Source organism: Equus asinus, chromosome 10, assembly GCF_041296235.1.
Source record: "Equus asinus isolate D_3611 breed Donkey chromosome 10, EquAss-T2T_v2, whole genome shotgun sequence".
Lineage (NCBI taxonomy): Eukaryota > Metazoa > Chordata > Mammalia > Perissodactyla > Equidae > Equus > Equus asinus.
In genome coordinates, this window is record NC_091799.1 from 58198962 (window position 1) to 58219313 (window position 20352).

General features: G+C 40.4%; 1 protein-coding gene across 6 annotated transcripts in view; it reads right to left on the reverse strand.

The window, feature by feature from the left end:
- The window catches only part of MAST4 (microtubule associated serine/threonine kinase family member 4), a 575525-nt gene that overhangs the window by 388533 nt on the left and 166640 nt on the right, over positions 1-20352 (reverse strand). For all 6 annotated transcript variants that reach the window (XM_070519562.1, XM_070519559.1, XM_070519558.1 and 3 more), the window contains exon 2: positions 12368-12521. In XM_070519562.1, the coding sequence (XP_070375663.1) occupies positions 12368-12521 (154 nt within the window). The remainder of the gene's footprint in view (positions 1-12367; positions 12522-20352) is intronic.

The window sequence follows — 20352 nt, forward strand, 5'->3', positions numbered from 1 at the left end:
AAATTCTAAAAAATCACTAGGGGCTTTGCAAAACAAAATGTAACAAAAAATAACATATTACTGCCCTAGTTTTTAAAAAGAAAAAACTTAAAGCCAAGATTAGCATCCTGACTGCCTCAGCACTGCTTGGAAATTGATGACTGGTATAGGTTTGGAATTTCTGGTCTATTATTTAGCCACTGACCACTTCTGAAAGCTCCGATGGCATTAAGTCGTCTTGAACTCCAGTCCATGCGCCTCATGTTTTAAAGTAACAGTATCACTAGGCTACTCAACATTCCTTTCTAGAGAATTCAGCCATGCTTATAGGGAAATCAGTGTGCTGTGGTGCTCAGGTACGGGGAGGTAGCCATTTGGTTGTTCCAATCACCCTCCAGTCATCTCTCAAGATTGAGAGACTAGTCATTTTCTTCTAGTCATTCTATTAAATGCAGTTAAACTCCTATTATTGGAATCCAGAGAGCACTGTGATTGTTGACAGCATGGCAGCGGGGATCATGCACACAGACTTTCGCCCGTCAAAGGGGATATCACATATAAGGTGTGCTTGGGGTCATCTGCAAAGATGGTCCACTCTCCAAGGTGACTAAGCAGCTCTAAGGGGGAAAAAATATAAGAAAAGGATATGGTACTAATGTCTCTGTAAGGCCTCTAACCCCTTGTCTTTCATACCATGAACATACCAACGCGACAACACGTCTGATAATGCCTAGGTTCAGACCCTTCCAGTATTTATTGATAGAATTGCCAGATTTCACAAATAAAAATACAGGACACCTAAATAAATTTTAGTTCAAATAAATTTGACTTCATACACCCCAAATATTACATTGGACATACATATACTAAACATATTGTAAGCTGTTTATCTGAAGGCAAAATTTACTTGGGTGGCATGTATTCAATCTGGCAACTCTACTTACTGAGCGCTTGTATTTGCAGTGCAGCAGGCTTTGCTGTGAGAATATGCAAACAACAGAGAGTTCAAAGTGATCCATCCTGTAAGAAGAGAACAGCATGAGATGGTAGGGGGAGGAGGGCAGGAAAGCATGGCTGCAGAGCAATCAGCCAAGTGATGTGAGGGTGTCTGGGATGGAATCTGAAGGTAGTAAAGGATCAGGAGCTTCATTTCCCTGTTTTATACACCTAAGGTGAGGGTCTCGTTGCTCTGGGTTTGTGCAGGTATTATTTTCCCCTATTTTTCATGTTATTTATATAGACCACTGCAGCCAAAAGCTAGTAAAAAGGAGCAAAAACAAAAACACAAAATGTTTCTCCTGAGATTCCTGGTAACGAAGGCAAAGATAGAAACACAGTGGGTTACTCCACTCTCGCTACTTAACGAAAGAAAAATTCACATTTATCAGACCAATCTAATTCCTTTTTCCTTGTTCTGAGCTCAAAGAAATCTGTTTCAGAACTTTTAATAAAAGGACAGTAACACACATAATTGCTACTGTCCTCTAGAGTAATTTAGGGCAAAACTGCGGGCATATCCTACATTATGGAACACTAAAAAAAACCCAAGGGTAAGAGGCTGGTCTGGTGGCATAATGGTTAAGTTCACCTGCTCCACTCCAGCAGCCTGGGGTTCACAGGTTCGGGTCCCAGGCATGGACCTACACACCGTTGAGCAAGCCATGCTGTTGTGGCATCCCACATACAAAATAGAGGAAGAGTGGCACAGACGTTTTAGCTCAGGGACAATCTTCCTCAAGCTAAAAGAGGAAGATTGGCAACAGATGTTAGCTCAAGGCCAATCTTCCTCATCCAAAAAAGAAAAAGCTCAAAGGTGCAATGCCATGTGTATATGCATACATGTAAACACACAACGAATGTCTCCATATGTCACTTAACACACCTCTCCTTTACAGGGACTTGGAAACTGGGAACTAAGGTACCTTATGCAAAATCCATCTTCAAGCCTAATTTGGTGCAGTGTTAATCATTTAAGATGGTCATGATTCCACCTGTGTTCTTATTCAGAATGAGAAAAACAGACATTTAAACGATACTGTTCTCTCTTTTGAAAAGTTTTACTCTCTAGTAAGCAAGTCACCAAAGAGTTAAAAGCAAGGAGGCACTTATCCTCAGCTCTACCTTCAGGCCCTGGGTGAGGCAGGTGCCCGAGACAGTGCTATCAGAGAACAGAGAAATTCTTACAAGAAAATAAATGTCGCCCTGACGATAGGCATTGATTAAGTACTCGAATGACAATGGAACATGACAATGACAAATGCAGGCTACCACCACCAGAGTCATTAATATATCAGAAACACTAATTTTCATAAATCTTTAAACTTCCCAGTTGGTGGCATGTGCATTTCTTTGCCTACGCTTCTTCCTGGGGAGTTGACACAAAGTCAGCTTCATTTTCAGTTTCCATCCAGGAAGTTAAAAAAAGTCTACATTCTTGATCTTTGATTAGCCACTGAAAATGAGTTTTAAACACGAGATGGATGGCCTGGGGTGCTCAGTTTCAGAGGACGGTGACAGGACATCACTGGCATGCTCCTCCAGGGGAGAGGGTGGGCTTCCTCGCTCAACAATGGAGAAAGAACATACATGTGAAGGGAGAAAATGTAGGAAAACCAGTACTTAGCCATTAACTTGAGAAGCTGGCCTCAGATCCCCATTTCATGCCCTCCTGTTACACCTTGAAACAGCAGTGTAGGACATGTCAAGATGCTACCTCCACCCAGCCAAGTCACTTGCTTTCTATCTTTAAACCCCATTCAGTTTAACATGGGTATCTCATCCTTTTCTGACCTATATCTTCCCTTATTGCTATTCATCACACCCAACGACCATGCCTGTGTTGTCTAGAGGATTTACCCACGTTCCAGTTTACCGATTCCAGCATATGAGCAGTCAGCACCTCACATGCAGCTCTGTGCAGATACGCTGCAGTTTCATTGTACATAAGAAAATATCACCCAAAGAGCCAGTGTCTACGTCCAACTGCATACACGGGTTCCAGTGTGGCATGAAATGACAGCACCTACCATCTTCCTTGTCTCCCTCTTCCCAACAGCTCAAGGAGTGTTGTGTGTGGGATTTAACGGTCAATACTAATTTTCTATTATTTAAATTTATATTTCATTCTCCTAACTGTACTGTATCAATTCAACTTTTGTGCCTTCCTCATATATACCGAAGAGTCACAGGGAGCTAAAACCACTTCATCTCTTACAGATGATAACATAAGAAACTGAGAAGATAAGCTTGGAATCTGCGTGTTTTCCAGAACGCTCAAGTACACAACACATGAAGGACAGGAAAACCATGTCAGCCACGCCCAGGCCCCAGTCTTTCCTATCAGAATAAAACAGACTTTCAGAGAAGTACAAAAAAAACCACCACTGTTGAAAAAATAAAAGGAACGTGATTATGCCCTTTCAACAATTCAATCCCTTGATAAAATGCCAAAAAAAAAGGAAAGAAATTTTCTATTCTAAAGGGAATTTTAAGAACAAATAAGTTGAATTTTTGATATATGGACTCAATAAATTCATTTTTCTCTCAGGAATAACCAAAGTCCATTATTTACTGAATCACATTAGAACACAAGAAATAAGGGGGAGAGACAGAGAGAAACAGAGAGAAGGAAAGAGAGAGAGAGAGGAAAGCCTACTGATGCACCTAGGATGCTGGGTGGAGCCTAATATTCACACATACTTGGTTTGTTTCTGGTGAGTTTCTTCATTAGCCTAATTGGTATAGAGAGCCTCCTTATATACATATATTTAGACTCATACAACCTTTAAAATAATGCCAGCAAAAATTTTAAATGACCGCCAGACGCTCTCTTCTTTGATGTACTTTGAAAAATTTCAGTTACTGAATTGGATCCTATCCAACATAACCAGCCAAAGGTCAGCAAGGCCACCTTATCCTGCAGGTGATATGGTTTAGCCATCTCTCAGTATGTGACTGATTTTCCTACCCCATTAATCTTGGAATTCTACGTCAACAATGATTTAAGCGCCAACTTACCTTTTGCTCCATAGAAGGCACTTGAAGAAACTTAAAAGAAACTGAGTCTTCTGCAACAACATCTTCTTAATTAACACTCAGCACTAATCTTTAAGTTCTTCAAACTGTATCTGGTACAGAAACGTAAAACTGATTTCTGAAGGGCCAGATTTGCGGATCTAGCATGGCTCCCAGCACCCTCTGGAGCTCATGCACACATCAAGGCAAACAGCCCAGTCTCTCACTGACTCTCGGCATAAGAGAAATGCATTTGATTCTTCAAGTCCTCGTTTAGACTCTCTCCTTAGTTCTCCCATCATTCCTGACATCATCATCTCTTGAGGAGGTTTTGTTGGTGCAAGATGCCTGAAAGAGAGATCTGAGCTTCAACTAGGACTCTGCAGCTTGTCTCCAAACAAAGCGGCCACAGGGCAGTTCCTAAGCAGCCTGTGACCTGGGGCCTGGGAACCACCATGTGATGATCACTCTGTTTAAGGGAGCACTACCTCATCAGTAAGCCATCTGCATGGGAGCTGAGTGACCACAGAGGGCTCCCCGACAGAGCCACTGGGAGGCAGCATCTGCCAAAGGAACTGGCTCAGAGCCGCCTGCCCCATTCAGCCAGTCTCATGTCTAATCTGACAAGGAGAAACTGCAAACACAAAAATACACCAAAATAGTGCTCTTCTAATTAGAATACCTAGACAGCAAACAAAACATCCAGACATAAACTGACAAAGGAGCAGTGAAGACAGCAAATGGTTTCAAAGGTTACTTAAAAGCATGCACTCTCACCAGGAAGATTCACCTCTTGATTACTTGGTGACTCAGAAAAATGGGTAGAGACATCCTCCAGCCTCACACACTACTGTTGACGAACTACACAATTTTACAAGTTCTAAAACAGAACACTAAACCAACTTTAAAGAATTCCAGCCCCCAGTCACATGCCTTCAGTAGAGATTTTATAAGTATTGAGAAACAGTAAAACCAATAGAAGCAGGATGTTTTTAAGCCAATAAAACCTTAAGTGTGAATTATCTGTGAATCTGAGTTTTTTTCCGTTGGCCAAGAGCCAAGAACCCAAATTGAGAGCATCTAGAAAGATCTTTGCCCTGTAGGAGTTTCAAAATTTGCCAAATTTCAAAATATTAACATTTCAGTTATCCTTCAGGGGCTGGTTAAGTCAACTCAGCCCACCCACTGCATCAGCCCCCAACCCCACCACACATCAGGTTCCCACTTCCAGTCCTCGCTCCAAGCTCCCAGGGGCATTAGCTCCACCCCTGAGAAATCCCACCACAGGTACCAAAACTCCATCATTCTTATATAGCTCAGCTCCACCCTCCCCAGCACTCTCCTGAGTGACCCTGGACCAGGCCTCTCTACTAGCTTCTTTGGAACTGATACGCCTAGGACACAAATTTCCCTGGTGCCTTAACCTTACCCTCAAACATGTGGACAGACATCATTTCCAATTCATGATCTCAGACCTTAAATGGGCTGCCAATGCTTCCAAGAAATCCTGCTACATTTAAAGCTCCTCTTCCTATTCACCAAGATTACTTGACTACTTCTCTATGCAACTCCCATATAACCCTCCCAACCCCTCATTGAGAAAAGTGAAGCCACCACATCTATTCAACTATCTGCTTCTTATGAAAAGGAAAATTTATTAAAATCAGTCATCTGGAAAATGAACATTTTAAAAATAAAACTGATTTTGAGATCAGTATAGATTCCCACGCAGTGGTAAGAAACAATGCAGAGATCCCAGGTACTCTTTACCCAGTTTCCTCAGTGGTAACATCTTGTGAAACTGTGGTACATTGTCACAACCAGGATAACGACACTGAGGCAGTCAAGTGACAGAACATCCCCATCACCACAGAATCCCCCCCGTTGCCCATTCACAGCCACTTCCACATTTCCCTCCTGTCTCCCGCTCCTTAAATCCTGACAACCACTAATCAGTCCTCCGCTTCCATAATTTTGTCATTTCAAGAATGTTATATACAACTCGAGTTATCCAGCATGTAACCTCTTGGGAGAGGCTTTTTTTCACTCAACGTAACTCTCTTGAGATTTACTCAGATTCTCACCTGCATCAATAGTTTGTTCCTTTTTATTGCTAAGTAGTATTCCATGGTATAGATTACCTAAACGATCTGCTTTTGCATCCATTTTCTCCTCCTTCCTCCTGTTAAATGGAGGAAGTGCCCCTCCTCCTACAAAAGGCCAATCCTTTTATGTGCGCTCTGGATGCCCTGCCGGGTTCCTCCAAAGCACTTCACTTCTTCAGCTATCATCTCTTTCTTCTGAGCCATCACCTTACAAACATATTTGCATGGCTCCCACACTCAGATGGCCCCGTCTGACCCCTCCATCCCTCCAGCTCACACCCTACTTCCCTAGTCCCTTTCACAGCACAACTTCTCAAACTTTCCTTCTCAAAATACAATTCTCTCCACATCTGTGATTTAGCAGCCCTACTTGACATACCTTTGTTTAACATATCTCATAGGCATTTCAAACTTAGCACACTGAAAACTGAATTAATCATATCCTACTTCTTTATTAAAACCTATTTCTGGGGGCTGGCCCTGTGGCCGAGTGGTTAAGTTCGTGGGTTCCGCTGCAGCGGTCCAGGGTTTCCCTGGTTCAGATCCTGGGAGCCGACACGGCAACGCTCGTCAGGCTGCATAGAGGTGGCATCCCACATGCCACAACTAGAAGGACCTGCAACTAAGATATGCAACTCTGTACGGGGGGAATTTGGGGAGATAAAGCAGAAAAAAAAAAAAGAAGAAGAAGATTGGCAACAGTTGTTAGCTCAGGTGTCAATCTTTAAAAAAAAAAAAAAAGCAACCTATTTCTTTCAGTTTTCCCTGATTTAGTAAGTGCCATGTTGCCCCTGCCTCTTGTGTAGCTGGACTCAGAGGCAATGGTCCACTGCTGAACCCCCACACCAGCATCAGCCTTGCATTCAGCTGTGACCACATGATGGGATCTTGCGAAAAGAAGGTGAGTGGACATGAAGTGTGTCTCTTCCAGGCTGGGACTTCTAAGAAGTTGGAAAGGTTCCTTCTCTCTCTTTGCACTTCCACCAGGCAGAAGCAGAGTATCTCAAGGCCATAAAAAAGAGCAAAAGCAAAAGATAGAAGGAGTGTGGGTCCCTCACCCACCATGAGAAAGAGAGCTGCCTGCTAACCCCAAATATTTACATGAGTGAGAAATAAACAACTATTGTGTTAAGCCATTGATATTTTTCGGTTTGCCTGTGACAGCATGTAGTGTAACAATACACCATTTTTATTCAGGCATTATTTGGACGGTATTACGAAAGTGAAGAAATACAGAGAATATGGGAGAGTATTTAGGTACAATATTTACCAAGTACCAAGGATACCCATTAAATAGTCATATTTTATGTAAGTTTGCTTTAATCCGAATTCTTTCCAACTTGCCCAGCAGCTAAGGAGGCCTTCAGGTTGAGAAACCCGTAAGCTCTACACAGCACTCAAACACTAATGGCCTCCAGGTTAATTTTGAAAGAAATAATGTTTTCTGGGATTGTGTTGTTTGTGTTTCCTTTCCTTCTTGAATAAGTGAAATTCACTCTGAAATGCCTTTTTGTGAATTTTTAGATGTTACTCCAAACTGACTTCCATAGTCTAAGAAAGAAAAATCTCTCAACTTTCCCCCCAAAATAGAAAGAACACCATGATTCTAACAGTTTTAGAAGTTCTAGTTTACACTGTCTACAAAGTCGATCTCTCATGTGCAAGTTACACACATATGTAGATTCGTCTTTGTTTTACATTCCAAACAACCCAAACGTGTTTGAAAAACACAACTCTCTTCATGAGGAAAAGCAGCCTTCCTCTTCTGATTATTAGGGCTGCAGCAGGCATGCATCACAGCTGTGGAATGCAGGACTAGGACTGGGGCACTATTTGCATATCAAGAAGCCAGGATTCCAGATCCTGAGGCTCTGCCCTTCATTCTGCAGCTTCCTTGCTGTGAACTGTCAGGCACTTTACCATATATCCATGCCCAGATTCAAGGTTCTGTATAATGATTAGAATAAAGCTCCTCTTCCTCACCAGGGGGCTCCAAAGCTCAGTCAATGTTTACTGGATGCTTCTGGGTGCCTATTTAGCAACATGTGAGCCATGAAGACAGAAAACATCAGCCTCCCAAAAAAAAGAAACTCCAGGCCGTGATGGGCATAAGTAAACTCTAGATCTGTTTTTAAAGCCAGCTTGCAAAGAAGGTACTGGTTGTTTTTTCCTTTGATCTAATACTCTTAGAGAATCAAAACTTGAGTGAGGAAAGAAAATGGCAAAAGTTAACCATGGCTATCTATGCACGGTGGAATTATGGGCTTATGGTTTTTTTCTTTACGGTACTCTTTATTTTCTAAATTGTCCACATTGAATACATATTACTTATATAATTGAAAAATAGGTAAATGTAAGTGTTTTCATTGTAAAAGATTATGCTTAAAAAAGAGGGAGAGGCAGACAGAATTAATGATCCCAATTCTTCACTCCCCTCCAGTTGTGTTATATGTCTGCACCCTTGCCAAGGTGTCATGGTGGGTAGGGCATGCTTCTGCCCCTTGACTGTGGGCTTGACCACGTGACTTGGTTTGGCCAACAGAACGTCAGCAGACATGATTCCAGCAGAGGCTTCAAACATGCCTGTGCAGGTGGACGTACGCTGTCTTGCTCCCGCCTTTTACCAGGAGAACATAATGCCACGGGTAGCTGCTGGTCCAAGGAAGAAGACAGACATGTGGAAGAGATCTAGACTCAACCCGCATCCTAGAACCAATCACAGCAGGCCCACGCTAACTCACCCAAAACCCAGCTGACCTGCAGCCATGTGAGCAGGAAAGAAATACATATTGTTGTCTGACACTGAAATTTTGTGGTTATTCAGCATTACTGTTACCAAGTGATATGTCACCTAATGCCACAAAAAACTCAGGGACAAAAATGTCTCATGGATTAAATTGCAAGGTGTAAAAAAGGCTATAGCATCCTTCATGTGCCCATTTATAAAGGGAACCCAGTCAACCATCACCCCAGTTTGAGAAAACTCCTTAACAGACAGGAATTCTTTCCCTCCCCCTCATTAAATATGTAATTATTTAATTACAACTATCATAAGTCCTATGAAGCACAAGATACTATGAGACCATTCAACAATGGGATTTCACATTAAAAATATATTGTGAGCCTTTTTCAATGTTAAAACATACTTTTTACAACATGATTTTTAGTGTTTACAATTGTTTTCCATTTTATGTGTATACTATATGTTTAATCAATATTCTTTTGCCCGATATTTAGATGATATGCAATTTTAACTATTATAAATGATGCTGCTCTAAAGATAACCAGAGTTAATTGTCTGCACACATTCATAACTATTGCCTTGTGATGAAATCTGAGAAACAGAATGGCTGGGTTAACAAATATATAAATTTTAATGTTTTTAATATGTATTAATTGCCCAATTTTAATTTACTTTCATAATTTAGGGACCGGGAGACCTACAGATCGAGTCATCCCCAGATTCCAATGGAGCAAAGACTTTCCCACCTAGGATTCACTCCAATTAATTCTGCTGGAACTTATTGAAAACCTCTTGGGTACCTGCTGTGCTAAGAACAATAGAGTGCTTACAGGAACAGACTCTGGAGCCCCAAGGCCTGGGTTCAAATCTTAGCTCTCCTGTTTATGACCACCAGGACCTTTTGCAATTTACTCAACCTGTCTGTGCTTCAGTGTTTTTATTTATAAAATGGGGATAAGAATGCCTCCCTCATAAGTGCATAGAGATGTTGTAAGGATTAAATAAGTCAATAAACGTAATTCCCTAAAAACAGTGCCTGCCACGTAGTAAGTTCTTAAAGTTAGGTGTCATTATTAGAGATAAACAGATGAAGAAATCACGGATCTTCCTCTCAAAGAGCTAAGACTTTATTGAAGTTTAAGTGGTGGCAACATTTTCAAATTATAAACTAAGCCTTCACAAAGTCTTTGCTTTAAAGAAAGCAGTAGAAAACTGCCAAAGAAAAAACTCTTGGATTAAAACAAAGTTAAGCAATAGGAAGATGGCTAGTCTTCAAGTTACAGAATATACCAGGCACAGAGTTCCAATGGCAAAACCAGGTTGACTTAATTTAAGTTTAGCAACAAAGCATATCCCAAGGTAAGATCATATGTGATTATAGTTGCCTGAAACTAATGGAAACCATGTGACATAAAGATCAGAAATGATGCTTTCTTCTCTCTGCTCCAACACCTGACACTAGCCCAGTGCCTGACACAAAGCAGAAACTCAGTGGATAATGGTTTCAAGCTGATGTTCACGAGCCCAAATTCTCCATCAACCACAAATACCTCAACTTCAATTCATTATGCACATAATACTAACAGCCACCATCACTGGGCTAAGTACTTTGCATTTATTTCACTAAATCTTGAGCTAAGCTATCTAGAGGACCAATTAAGAACACTTTCTTCATAGTCAATAAAGCTTTCAAGCAACTGTTTCTAAAAACAGGCTGATGTACCACAGATTTTTTTAAGCTCTTCCACAGAAGAGCTACCACGCTTTTAAACATTTTTGAAAATTATCTGACCAAAGACTTAATTACCTAAAAAAATTGTATAGCAAGCTAAATTGTATAAATATAGAACCGTTAGAGCTGTTGAGATGACGAAATGGGAATCAAGTCCAGCTTTTTTTTCAAGCTAAAGATCAAATTTCACGCTTCAGGTCATCTGTCTGCATCAAGAGCAACACCCCTTGCATTATTTTAAAGCTTTAAGTAAACTGCTTTAGCAAAAATTGGAGAGAACCATTCCTGTCCTCCTATGGGTCAAAAACAGTTTAACCAAAGTAAGTAAAATTCCTAAGTGAAATTAATAAAGCAAAGGGGGGAGCCTTTTAACTTTTAAGATTCAATTTCCCCACCTACGAAATAAAGGTTGGACTAAACAATCTTTAGGATCTCCCACTTAAGAAAGCAAATAGTTTGCATCTATAAAAGGAAAGCAAAGAAAAATGTCCTAACACACATTGAAAGAACATCAGTAAAACTCAAGTGTGAACATTTGCCTTAAACCCAGTGAAGTGCAGCTATTTTTTGATGACTTTCTTCCCCTTGGCCTGAGCTCAGTTTCACCCCGCACTCCAGCAATGTGCCACCTGGGGTCAAATATTCTAGACTCTACTGACCATATGGCAGAAGCATTTCTTTTCCCAGAAATTTCATTTCCTAAAAGTCAAATCCATAATTCTCCAAGAAATGTGAATAACTCAATTCATTTTCCAGACCATTTATGAACTGGCAGACAAACTCTCAAATGTAGAAAGAAACTTTGTCTCAGGGTTTAAAAAGCAATAAAGTCTCTTCAAAATATTTATATTTAGAGGAAAAAGCACTCAGAATGAAATAGAAATCTAACCTTTAGTGATTTAAAGTTAAATTTAACAACATGAAAATTTAAATAGTGGGTTATTTTAAGGGAAGCCATGCTTTATCTTAATTTGGCTACCTTTCAAGTCAATAAAAGAAAATTTCTCTCTTAATTTTTAAAAATCTAATCAAAGATTAGAACAGACACTTCACAAAGCAAAATATACGAATGTCCGATAAGCACATGAAAAGATGTCTGGCATCATTTAGAGACCTTTTAAAACTACAATGTGATATGACTATCTACCCATTAAAATGGCTAAAATTAAAAAGACTGGCAACATCACAGCTTGGCAAAGAAGCAAGAGCAATTGGATCGCTCATCTGTTGCTGGTGAGAATGTAAAATGGTACAACTTTAGAACCAGTATGACAGTTTCTTACAACTTTCCATACACACTACTGAAACACCCATCATTCGTGGATGAATCTGAAAAACATTATACTGAGGGAGAGGAGCCAGACACAAAAGAGCATGTACCGTATGATTCCATTAATATAAAATTCTTGTGATAAATTTAGTCTATAGTAACAAGACGAAGATCTAAGGTTGCCTGGGGCCAAGGACTGGGGTGTGGGTAGAAATGACTAGGAAGGGGCACAGGGAACATCTGATATCTTGTGATGGTAGTTACACTGGTTTGCCAAAACTCATCCGTATGTACACTTAGAATGCGTACATTTTATTGTACTTAAATTATATTTCTGTAAAGTTTACTAATAAAATCCTCAATTTAAATGCTCTCTGGATTGGACTCGATTTTCCCAAGCAGCCCACAGAGGGGCAGACCCATTCTTAAGCAGGATGCTTTTCACATATGAACTCCACAGCCATTAGGGACCTTCCAGTATATAAACACAATCGCTTCTCTTATACAAGTCGCTCCCGACTCACCGGTCAGCGCCCCTCCCAGGCTTCCCCGCCGCAGCTGTCGTCCATCCTCACTCAGCTGTCTTTTAAACTTCAGTGACTTTCCAGGGCCAGAAGCCACATCTGGGTTGCTGCATTTCCGAAATGGCATGGGTGGAGGGGATAAAATGTGGTCAAGCTGCAGAGAGAAGAGAGTGGCGTCATTTGCTGGGGACACTCTCAACACAACCAGAATGAAAGACCAACCAGGCACACCTTCTTCCTTTCTTTCCCTTCTCTAAATCCTTCTCTCCCAACCCTGTTTTTAATTTGCTGAGAGAATTCAGGATTTCACCGTTATGTCTGCCATCTGAAAGAGAGTCCACCTTGCTGCAAAATCTCAATAGCCGTGTTTTTCAAGCTGTGAGTCACAACACATTAGTGGGTCATGAAATTACGTTTAGTAGATTGTGACCAGCATTTGTTTCAATGCAAGAGAACAGAAATTATCAGAGTCCAATAAAGGAAGGGAAAGTATTGTTTCACGAATTAAGGGGTGTGTGTGTGTGTGTGTGTGTGTGTGTGTTCCAAGTCACTATGTAAAATACATATTTTTCTGTGGGCCATGATTCCTCTCAAAAATGAAGAATATTGCTCTATAGAGAACCAATGGATTACTTCTTCAGTTGTTCACAAAAGAAAACTCACAAGCGTTCGGTGCTCATAAATATACGTAGAAGAGGGAAATTTCTAAGCACCACAGTCCTTAACGAAAATCAATACATCCTTACATGACTTCATAGCTTTTTAAATGAAAACCTGTCACAAGAATCAGAAACCAAAGACACTTCAAGAGACAGCTTTCTACAAAAGAATCCCTGGTGTCACAACACTTATTTCAAGATGTGCCCTGCCTTTATCAGAAAACCTTTCATACTTGAATAGGGCCATATCTTCTGAAACGTTCACCGTCAATAAGTATATATGAATATATATGTGTCTAGATAGTTACTAATGACAAAAATATTCGTGTGCATATACATATATTCAGATAGTTATTAAGAACAAAAAAGAAGGACAAAAGATATTGATAGAAATTCCACCTGCCACAGAAAAGAGCCAACTGCATAGAAATTTAAAAAGAGAAAAAAGTAAGTGCTCAAAGTCAGGCATCTTTAGGAAGGCTACATTGAAACTTGTTTTAATTAATAGAGAGATGGTCATCTGCTTACACCTGTCTGGAGTTTTTCAGATGAACGCTACCATGGATTTATTTACAGGAAGAAGAAATTCAGAGATGAAGTCATCCGTTGGTCTGTCTATGCCCTGCAGGATATTCAAAATCACGGCACAAAAAGAAATTTAACCCTGCCAGGAGTAACTCCTCCCAAGCTAGTTGAGACAGAACATACCTCACTGGCTCAGATGTTACAAGATGACACCTCTCCCCTAAGTTCAACTATATTCATTAGTAACACAGAACAGCTGGATTGCCAGCACTTGTCAGTAAGTATCATCTCAAATTCTCTGCCAGTCAGCATTTTACCGCATTTCATTGCCACTTAGTACTTCAGTGAGAAGTCTTCAAAAAACTAGCAGCGAAGCCACCCCAGGATCAAGCCAGATCAGTAGGCAAAATGGATTCCAGATTGTACTTTTGGAAGGTATTTGTGGAGGCTGCTGTTCATTACTTGAGAGTCCTACTTAGCAGGCCTCCAAGGAGGAATTTCTGTCTGGTCTTAGACACTTTGCCCTTAAACTTTATGGACAATGAATAGTGTCAAGGGAACCCTGGACAGTAACACATCAGCTACTAGAAAATGCAGAACCCAGTCAATGGTCCAAATGTAGTCAGATCATTACACAACATAGAGGTTATTTTTGCCTCCTTCTTGGTCCATTTTATGACCTTGCCCCAATTTTTTTCTTCCAATTTTTTTTTATTTTGAAAAATTTCATAAGAAAATTTGCAAGAGAAAAGTTGTAAGAACAGTACAATGAACACCCATATTCCCTTCACCAATGGTAAACTGTTAACCTTTTGCCACATTGCTTTTGCTCTCACCGCTTTTTTCTCTTCCCCCTGCTCCCCAGCCAACAGTGAGAGTTAGTTGCAGACATTATGGATCTTCACCCCTAAATATTTTAGCAAGCCTCTTCTAAGAACAAGGACAGTCTCTTAAATTCTCCTCCCCTGTATTTTATGTGTACTAATAAGGTCTCTCAAATCTTATGTTATCGAAGTGAAGTATAAACACTAGGAAAAACATAAAATAAGATTAAATCATGTAGACCTAATATTAAAAATTTGCTTTTTTACATTAAAAGGAAAATTTGCAGCCACAAGGTGGCAATGTGTCACAGACATTCAACAAAATGTTCCATATTAGCTCCTAGTCCTGTAAATATACCAAGAACCCCTCGGGGCAATCAAGCGAGTTAGGGTCCATTCCACTTAGTTATTTTCTCTTAATTACTAGTGGCAGCTGCATAAAATACAAATATTTATTGTTTAAGGTTCATCAACTTCTGCCACTTATTTTTCACCTGAAGTTAAAATTTTCAGCTTGCAGAATTACAATTAATTACTCTCGAGAAGATTGTTTATCACAAATTAACAGAGGGTGGAAAAATGAGCAGGGCAAGAAGATAATTCCTAAATAGGAATTAAGTGGTTTCCTTACATATTTCCAACAAAGCCATAAAAGATATGAAGCAAATGTAGAAGAAAGAGAAGGAAATCAAGGAGAAAGTGCACAAAAACAAAAAAGGAAATCTATTTCATCACACGTATACAGCCATAAGCTATTAGTCCATAAGCCAGAGTTTTTAATCAGAATCGCAACCCCAAGAGGGGAGTATTATTTTAAATCTGGGAAAAGTGAGGCAGTGAACTGTGAGGGCTGCAAATGTTTCAAACACAATATAAATAGGAAAACCTATAAGCACAGTGCAGTGTTCCAGGATCCCATTTCCTTCTTCACATCAAATCACACTCCCAACAGGGTTCTCTCGAAATAGATCATTTTTCCAAATTTGCTGTGTTGTCAGTGGCTCTACCTTTTTTCTGAAATTAGTTAAAGCTTCTCAAAATGGTCCACTGGCAGCCCTGCAATTTATTTTTCATTTTTTGTCCTGATTCAAACATTCATGATCCCTTTAAAAACATTTCATCACACCCTAGAGCTTATGGTAGACACCCAACATATCACTTTGGACATTGCCCTTTAAAGAACTTCAGTTTAATGTTTTCCAACTTTTCCAGACTCCCAAAGTCTTCCTACTACAAGGAGCTCAACTAAAGACAGAGACTGTCTTTAAACTTTCACTGATGTTCAAGGACATCTAAGCCTGAGCTTGTCATACTTGCTTCGAACACTTCTAATTTCCCTCAATAAGCAGACAGTGGACTCCGAGAGAGTCAGACCCTACTCCCTTGTCACCTATTTTCCTAGCATGCTGCTAGCCACAAGTATCCTGGACTGAATCATTCTCCAGAAGTACGTCCTTACTTCCTTCGCCAAGAGCAAACATTGATTCGTGGTAGATTTTATTTGCTCAAAACTTCCTGTGTTAGTTTTCTTAACCTCCTATAGTTCCAAGAGCCACAAAGCAGTTTAAAGAGGCACATTTGCATATTATTGAATTTAGAAGTCCGACAGGGAGGGAGCAAGCAAACCACTCAAGTGTAAGCAATGCTCTTGCCAGCAGTTTATCACAGGAAACACGTAAGCATCTTAGAGAACAAAAGGTGTACGACTACCATAAATCTAATGTAGATTTGGGGGAAAGTTTCAAAAGTTATCAGTCCTATCGAAATGCTAATCACCAGAATTCTACATCTATGTTTTCTATATTTATCATCTCCACCCATTGTCGGCTGTTTTACAAATTATCAGGCTGAGAAAAATAGAAGAATCCACCACAATTACACTGTGGTTTCTGCCGTCAGTGAAGATGAATGAAAAGTAAAAGTAAAGGCAAATCATTGACGAGATCTGATCTTATTTTGTTTAGTGTCTCTGTCATCACCACCACCACTCTCTCCAAGCACGGACCATGCTTTCCTCCTTATGGCTCTATCCCCTAGTAATACCATTCATCTCTTTCCAAAAAGGCATATTAGACTTTTGATGAACATTGAACTTGCAGCCTTCTTAGCTGACAATTTTCTCCAGCCTCACCTCCCCAGACACTTTCGTGCCCAAGCACACAAGTTCTCAAGTTTATAATTTCTAATAATAACAATTATCCTATGAACATAAAGAGATTGTTCCAATTTCAGTAAATGGCAACTCCCTTTTTCTAGCTGCTCAAGTCACAAACCTTAGTTATCTTAAATTTCTCTTTCTTACTTCATATCCAATCAGCAAATCCTCTAATTTAACTTCCAAAATATATCCAGAATCCAATCGCTTCACCATTTCCACTGCTACCACTCTTGTCCCTGCCATCCAGATCTCGCTTGCCTTCCAACAGATCCCTCTGCTTCCATCCTAGTCTCAGCACAGCAGCCAGTGGCCCTTCTAAAACATAAGCCAGATGCTCCAAATCCTCTGCTAGAGTCCTTCCTTGGCTTCCCTTTCACCAAAAAAAAATGTCAAAGTCTTGACAATGCCCTACAAGGTCCTACCACCTCTACCCACCTCGCTCTGATCCCAGCTGCCACTACGCCACTCAATCTACTTTAGTTTGTTGTGGGACCTGAGATGCCCCAGGCATCTTCCCACCCAGGACCTTTACACTGATCATTTCCTCTGTCTGGGACAAGCTCCAGATATTGGCTCCCCGCACCCTCCAGGTATCTATTCAAATGGTACTCTTCCAGGGGAGCCTTCCGTAACTGCCCCACGTAAAAGAGCATGCCCACCACTTCATTCTCTTTCCTATTTTTCGTTATAGCATCTATCACCATGTGACACATTAGATCTTTTGTGTTTGTTTATTGTCCTTCTTCTCCCACTAGAACATCAGTTCCATGGAATTACGTACTACTCTGTTTTGTCTACTGCTCTATTTGTCCACTGCCCTACATAAAGGACACCCTGTAAATATTTGTTGAAAGAACAAATGAATTACAAATCTCTGGTATTTAGTTAAAAATATAACAGAAAAATAAAGGACACATGCAATAAAGAGTTATTGTTAGGAAAAACAATAAAATTATATTAAAACGTCACTCAAGGTGAAAATGCTAAAGTGAGTCTCTGGCATTTTGACAAAATTGAACGCTTTATGTGTGAAAAAGACCTTAGATTATAGCAACAGCATCTTTTCGAAGAATCTTTTCCATATACAAACTAATATGCTAATTTTTGAAGACTGCTACCTCTGAAAGTGATTCCTAAATAATGAATTATTCAACCTTTTAGCTATATCCTAACTAGCATATTCACTTGTGTGCATCAATCCAAGCCTTTTCATACCCCCATTTCTCTTTTCTATAATTCCTCATTCATTCCCAGGATGAGACACGTGCATTTTAAAGACCCATCCAGAATGCATGTGCCCTAAGGCCAAAGTTCATTAGTTCAAAGGGATCACCAATGTCATCCCTATACATAATGGGAGCTCACAAGTCAAGTCTTTTTTATGCTAAAAAGAGAGAGAAAGACTGATTAGTAACATAGGGTTATGAAGACATTGTTCAGTTGTTCTATTTCTTGATATTAAATATTCTAAGAGGCCATAGGAATCAAAATAAATAATTATAAACAGCATAAACTACACTTGTAAGCTTAATTAACTGCTCTATCACCTCCATCCAAAAAGGAATCAAATTGGTAACCTGAAATAACTTTATTTCAAAATTGGATTTTATTTACTTTTAAACCAAAGCCTATAAACAACGTTTTAAAATTTGACAGAATAGAGTTCTCTAGTGAAGACAGTCATTACTGGATTCATACTAATTCCACAGTGGTTAGGAATGCCAAGACTTACCATCCTAATTAAGACATTTAAGTATTTCTTATACCTGTTTACTCATCCACAAAATGTTAGTAATAATACTACCTATCTCCTGAGGTTGTTGTGAAGATTAAAAGAATTCATATATGCACTTAAAACCATGTGTAGAACACAGTAAGCGCACAATAAATGCTAGCTGTGGTGGTTACTAACATTCCCACACAGAGAGTCACCTCATTCGCAAACATCTCTGCATATGTACACCATAAATGCTTTGCAAGGAAATTAAACTGATTACAATTTTACTGATTGTCTTTATTTTCTTTATGATTCAAATGAAAACTCAATTTGAACTGCTTTAAAATTATTTCAGGCTGTAATTCTCTCACCGTGCTCTAGTGCAGGAACTCCTGGGCGTGAGCACCCATTGCTGTGGGGTTTTCAGCATGTCTGAGGCAGAGCAGAACAGAGGGGAGGCACCTCATCCAAATCTGAATTGTCAGGCACAGAATCCCAATGCCATGCCTTGAGCAGGCTACTTAACTCCCCTCTGAAGTAGGACCTCAGAGGTAGTAAGGACTCAAAGGGATGATGGATAAAAAGGGCTTGACACAGTGCTTGGCACATATAAGCACTCAGTAACTAATAACGCTGGGGATAACTGTCCCCATAGCTCAGCTCAAGTCTCCTCCTCTCTTAGCCTGTTGACTGGCAAAGCACATGCCTCTCTATTTACCTGGCCCTTCCGAGTGGCACCTCGCAGGTATTCTTCCCACTATCCTACACTACTCAAAGACTAGAGAAAAGAGAAAACACTTAACGCTTTCACCACTGCCTGAAGAATATGCAACCTCTCTTCCCCCAGCAACCTAAAATCTAACTACAGATTGAGTCAGACACTGAGAGAGCTATGATCTTGACCACATTTTACTGGGGCCCATTTACTTGACTTTGCTGACATCCATTTTAGCTTATACCACCCAGAAGGCATGCTTCCATTTAATGATCCTGTAAGAATCAGCCCTATAATTCCTGCCACTCGCTCTACAAACATGTAAGGAAGGACCTATTTTATTTTATTCTTTTCTTTTCTTTTCTTTTATAGTGAGGAAGATTCATTCTGAGCTAACTTTTGTTGCCAGTCTTTCTCTCTTTTTGCTTGAGGAAGATTAGCCCTGAGCTAATATCTGTGCCAGTCTTCCTCTATTTTGTATGCAGGTTGCTGCCACAGCATGGCTTGATGAGCGCACCCAGGTCCACACCCAGGATGCAAACCCAGACAGCCAAAGCAGAGTGCACCAGACTCAACCACTTCACCATGGGGCCAACCCCAGGAAGGGCCTATTGGAAATGGTACCCTCTTTGTCAGTGCTCATCTCTTTATAAAAAGATTTATGAAGCAGCTCTGTGCACTCTTCCTCTGGGAACAACAGTGGACAAAAAGGACAAAAATCCCTGCCCACCAGAAGCTTCATTCTAGTTGGGGAGATGGAAACTGGAGAAACTGCTGTCAGTTCTCTGCACTAGAAACAGTTGTGCTTTTGCTGGGTTACAGTATGATTTTATCCTGGGAACCCCACAAACCATGTACCTAATCATATTTCTCTCATTCAGCCATTAGAAATCACAGGACAGAACCTGCCAGTGTGACATGTCCAGTCTCCAACAAGACTTCACAGATCTGGTCGCTGCACTAACCTCACTCCGGACTTCACCTGACCCTCTGCCATAGACTGAAAGTTTGTGTCCTCGCTCCAGATTCATACGTTGAAACCTAACCCCCAACGTGATGATATTTGGAAGTAGGGCCTTTGGGAGGTCATTAGGTCATGAAGACAAAGCCCTCATAAATGGGATTAGCGCTCTTTAGAAGGCATCCCGGAGTCCCCTTGCCCCTTTCACCATGTGAGAACACCGCTAGAAGAGAGCGTCTGTGAACTGGGAAGCAAGCCCTCACCAGACACTGAATCTGCCAGCGGCTTGACCTTGGACTTCCCAGGATCCAGAGCTGTGAGAAACAAACATTAGCAGCCACTCAGTCTGTGGTATTTTGTTATAGTAGCTCAAACTAAGATACCCTGTACATCAGTGGTTCTCAAGTCATGGTAATTTTGCCACCT